Genomic DNA, 5,670 nt, shown 5'->3' on the forward strand with positions numbered 1-5,670 from the left:
CTTTGTTCATAAAGTGAAACTATTTATAAATACTTAAAGAAATAATAATATTGACAATGAATTTTACACATGGGCTTTTGAGGTGTATTTTAAATGTACTTATTTTGTTATAACCGTACGGCCAAAATTAAAAATATGGGTGATTATGAATATATGTAATATTACATATGTTATATGAATCCATGTAGTGACATGAATATGTACCCTAACTTTTTTCACTTGTCTCTAAAAAATTGGGGTGATAAATTTAATTCAAACAAACTTATTTTAAAATAAAAAAAAAGTAAAAAACGAAATGTAAATAACTAACAAAAAATTCTAAGCTATTATAAGCCTGGCCCAAACAACTGCCTATAGCTATTTCTCATATTTTTGTACAACTATACAAGTTGTTTGTTGGTTTATTTATTTTTCTTTCCCTATATTAATTTGCGGGGTCAACCTAAATGTTTGTGCTAACTCTTTTCAGTACGTATTTATGTAGACTTTCATGTATTTTATACATATTTATATATTCAGTCCATTGCGTAACCATAGACGGGTCAGGTTGTTTACTGTATTTGGGGTGTGTTCATACACCTGCCGCTTTCACATACAAGTAATGAAAAAGGTTAAGTGGGCGTGTACTTGCTGACTGAGGTATACCGACGTCAAAATCATGCTTGACTTTATTACTCCCTACTCCCGCTTCATTCACAACATGGAATACTGTCAACTTAGTTTCCTGCTCCTCGCTGTCTTGGTGCCTGGTAAGTTTCTGCTTCATTTTCTCTCATTTTTTGTATTCATATACAAAGTGTGTGTTGTGTGTCGATGCCAAGGTGATTGTTATCACACGAAAAGTGTCATAGCAACGTCCAACTCAGTTTGAATGACAACTGAGTTGAATGACAGCTTTATTGGGACACAAAGCTGTGAATTTAGTCCCCAAAAAGTAAACTGAACTCATTTCAAAAACATTTTAATATTAGCTATGAGGCAAAACAAGTGCAAACATAACACATTAAATTAGAAGTCGATTTGGATAAGGGGAATTTTAAAAGTTGAGGATATGTTTTAGAGATAATTGGGGGGAAATAGGATTGTCTCAGTATTAATGATTTCTTAGGTAATAATTTGTTTGTCTATCCATCCATGTATAATGTATTTTCATTTTTTTTTTTTTAAAGTCTTATGTAACTCACTTTTGACATTCTACTTGATGTTTATCATTATTAATCTACGTGTTCCTCATTTTTTACATTAGGGATGGGCAACTTTATCAGGAGGGTGGCCACAATTTTTCAGAGCTACTCGAAATGCACACTGCCTAACCACATTTATGACTAAAATGTCCTTTTAAATATAGACAATATACGTGCATGACTGTTGTTTATTGAACCAACGTACATCATAATATTAATTAATTGAATTTTTGGATTTTGATTTTGTAAAACACCCAAATTTTTCCCAAAAAAATCACAAACCCTCAAAGTACATTTTCCATGAAAAACAGGGTGTTGATATGCCCATAGGAAAAAAAAAATATGTTTAAGGAAGCATGTTTATAATTCCCATCCCCAAATTTCCGTGTCATACAAGAGGGCATCATTAAGAAATGAAAGAGTCACTTCCTCTTGTTTTTTTCATCAATAGATTATTTTCTTCTTTTTTAATTATGGCTGATATTTGTGAGGTGTGTCCAAAAAACCTCACCTACATTCCATTGTAAATAATTTACATTTTTTGTCCCGTAGGTGGCGCTGGGCAGCTGAATGGTGAGCTACAATTTCCATCTATTATATGTTGCACAATACAAATAAATATGGTACAAGTTTATTTATGAAGCAGATTTCACAACAGCGGCATCTGTGACAAAGCTAACAAAAATATCTTTATATATGACGAAAATGTTTCATCACATCAATGGGTGTGGCTTTGTCTAAGACTTATCATACCCAAACATTCGTGTTTACATGTCCACATGAAATCAGAGATGCTAACTTGAATGCTTCTATTTCTGTTTGAAAGTTTCTCCCATAAGCACTTTTAATTCAGTTTCGTGTTTCATAAGACAAAACATTCACACAGCTTGCAAATAATTGGGGAAGGCTCGTTTTAGTTTGTGACAACAGACCTCACCTGATCTCTAGAACTTAAATTACCTTATCACGCCAGCTCATTAACAGAAGTAGAAGAACCGGAAAAATCACTTGATATTTGCAGCTTGAGTGATGCAAGTCTGAAAGTTTATCACTGGCCATCAGTGCATAAGAACGCCTTGCCAAGTGAAGTGGAAAAAAACGAAGCCATTCAAGTGGGAGCAGTTTTTGCACTTTCAAAACTAAGATTTTAGAGTACCCTCAAGTCAGTAATCAAAAGAGGCCAAATGTCTGTCATTGTCATAAAAATGTAACTGTGTTCACTGTGAGAATATTCATGTAAAACGCTAAGTGTGTGTGTGTGTGCGTGGATGCGTGCGTGAGATAGTATGTGGCACAGTGCAAGTCAACTCCAGGATCGTGGGTGGTGAGGCGGCACCCGAGGGAGCATGGCCCTGGCAGATCAGCTTGCACAACGACGGCTCACACATTTGCGGAGGGTCACTGATCAACAACCGATGGGTGCTGAGCGCCGCTCACTGCCTTACATCGTGAGTAGAAGTACAGCGAATCCCCGTTCACTGCACTTACAAACTCATTTAAATGAAAATACATTTTTAAAAAAAACACATAATCTAACGCAGTGGTTCTTAACCTTGTTGGATGTACCGAACCCCACCAGTTTCATATGCGCATTCACCGAACCCTTCGTTAGTGAAAAATAATTTTGGGGAAATTCAAGACATAGATGATTTTTACTAGTGCACAAAATGAGCCGTGCATGAACATCACCTTGCTCAAAGAACAAAACCAACACTATGCATGACCTCACAACAAATTACATACTGGCAAATCAGAATTTACACAATAAATTAGGTTTGTTCGGACCTCCACAGTGGAGGCTCTGTCGAACCCTTGAGACCGACTCACCGAACCCCTAGGGTTTGGTCGAACCCAGGTGAAGAACCACTGCTCTAACGTCAAAACACATGCTTTAAAGTATGAGCCATAGTTTGACTGATATTTCTTTCTTTCTTTCTTTCTTTCTTTCTTTCTTTCTTTCTTTCTTTCTTTCTTTCTTTCTGTCTGTCTGTCTGTCTGTCTGTCTGTCTGTCTGACTGACTGACTGACTGACTGTCTTTCTTTCTTTCTTTCTTTCTTTCTTTCTTTCTTTCTTTCTTTCTTTCTTTCTTTCTTTCTTTCTTTCTTTCTTTCTTTCTTAATTTATTATGCATTTTTATTTATTTATAAATAAATAAATTTATATATTATAATGTATTTATAAATAAATAAAAATACATAATAAATATATTTATCCAAGTACGCGTGGTGGCAGTGAACTGAACTCATGACAATTGTCCGCTTGGCAGATAAAAAGGGACTTTTTCCTTTTTACCTATTTTGGTGTAGAATAGCGTCTCATCATTTTTGTGCAAGGTCAATAGCCTAGTTTAGTTTGTTTTGGGAATCTATAATTATCTATTATATTATCATTATCTTAGTAATATTTTAACAGCATTTCTGTCAATACATGAGGAAAGGTCTTGCAAAATACCAAAGCAGAAAATTCCCACCGTACACAGTTATACTGCGATTTATGGTAGATTTGCGCACAGAACCAAAATATGGTCCTTGAAGGTGTTTATTGTCACTTCCAGTTGAACTGACTGAAGCAAAAAGTATCTTTCTGTCGATTGGTGCGATGATCTCACCGGGTTGTGTGTTTGCCATCAGCACGAGCAGCGGTAGACTGACCATCTATATGGGCCGGCAGTCACAGTTCGGCAACAATCCCAACGAGCAAAGGCGCAATGTGGCGCGGTTCATTCTTCATCCGGACTACAGCCCTGTTACCAACGACAATGACATCGCCGTGTTGGAGCTTGCCTCGCCCGTCGCCTTCACCGACTACATTCGTCCAGTGTGTCTGGCAGATACGGGAAGCTCCGTCCCAGCCGGAACACAAGTCTGGGTTACCGGATGGGGCACTATCCAGACTGGCGGTACATACATCTATTCAGCAAAAATGTTCAAAACATTTGTATCATGGACTGAAATTACATTTCTGCCAAATTCAAACTTGAATGCAATGCGTTCTCTATTCGATCATTCTCTGAGACAACAAATGGGACAATTAGATCAAATGTCATCTAGAATTAATGATCTTATTCTGTGTGAAGATATTGATCAGACTTCAAATCAACAATTTGTTTTCTTGTCTTGTCAGTTCCACTTCCGCTGCCGCAGGAGCTACAGGAGGTTAGGGTTCCTATAGTATCCAACAGTGACTGCAATGATGTATATGGAGGCATCACCAGCAACATGATCTGCGCTGGAACTGAAGCAGGGGGGAGGGATTCGTGCCAGGTGAATTTGCTTGTGTTGAATATTTGAGCATGACCTTTGGACGTTTCGTGAATGTCTTCTTATGGATGGATGGATGGATGGATGGATGGATGGATGGATGGATGGATGGATGGATGGATGGATGGATGGATGGATGGATGGATGGATGGATGGATAATTGGCATGTATTTTACCGGTGCATATTGAAGTTATATGTTTAATTAGCTTTCGGATTAATGAAAGGGGCTTCGTATAACCCCCCGACGTACTCTCAGTCATTCATATTGAGAGAATGACACTGACTTAGCAAAAATATTTTTATGTTCGCAGGGGGATTCAGGTGGTCCGCTGGTGAGCAAGACCGGTAATACTTCTACATATGTTCAACTCGGTGTGGTGAGCTTTGGAAGAGGATGCGCGTTACCCGACATCCCGGGAGTCTACGCCCGAGTGTCCGAGTATCGGTCGTGGATCCTGTCGCGCATCAATGGCGACGAGCCGGGCTTCATCGACTTTGTTCCGAGTACAAACAGCGCTACGGTGGTCTTCCTCTCTGCTCCTTTGCTGTTCACTCTTCTCCCGGCAATCCTGACCGCCCTGGTGTTCATGTGATGAAGACTGTTAACGTCAAGTGAAAGGATTCGAAACGATTTAGAGATGGTGACTCCAAGCTACATGATAGGAAGCTACCACTAACACATTTGAATGAATTTTATTGTCTAATGAAGGATTAATTTCCAGTTGTTTATCGCTTAGGCTTTCTTTGTTATTGTTGGTGAGTTGATCTTCAATGAAGACTAAAATATGCTTAAATACTTAGATTTTTTAATTGAATTTATTGATTTTTCATGCCAAAAGGTTTGGAGTCACAAAGTTCAGCGTGACAATACTTTTCTTTGTTACATTTTCGCCTCATGTAAAGTTTTGTGCTGATTTACAAGATTTACATGTCTGTTTGAATTGATTTACTCTCATGACTGCTGCAATCTAGGCTCTGTTAAAAATGGTTCTCTTGCACTGTGGGACATTTGAATGTATGATAGCTTTTTTATGATTATTCTGCAATGTAAGATATTAGTACTCCACTACTTGACTTTTTGACTCATTTGTTTTTTATTTTGGCAGTTTTGGTTCTCCATAGATAAGCAGAGTTAAATCAATACTGTTAATAAGTAAAATTATTCCATTGTCATGAAATGGTTTTATAGTGATGCCTACATATTGGTAATGTTTGCTGACGATA

General features: G+C 37.6%; 1 protein-coding gene across 1 annotated transcript; it reads left to right on the top strand.

The window, feature by feature from the left end:
* Window positions 1-601: 601 nt before the first annotated feature.
* On the top strand, window positions 602-5,512 carry LOC125976720 (serine protease 33). The gene is made up of 6 exons (XM_049732563.2): window positions 602-749; window positions 1,737-1,757; window positions 2,470-2,632; window positions 3,816-4,084; window positions 4,309-4,448; window positions 4,758-5,512. Exons 1-6 carry the CDS (start codon window positions 659-661, stop codon window positions 5,037-5,039), a joined length of 966 nt encoding a protein of 321 aa, XP_049588520.1. The 5' UTR covers window positions 602-658; the 3' UTR covers window positions 5,040-5,512.
* The last annotated feature ends 158 nt before the right edge of the window (window positions 5,513-5,670 follow it).

Source organism: Syngnathus scovelli, chromosome 11 (genome assembly GCF_024217435.2).
Source record: "Syngnathus scovelli strain Florida chromosome 11, RoL_Ssco_1.2, whole genome shotgun sequence".
Taxonomy (NCBI): Eukaryota; Metazoa; Chordata; class Actinopteri; order Syngnathiformes; family Syngnathidae; genus Syngnathus; species Syngnathus scovelli.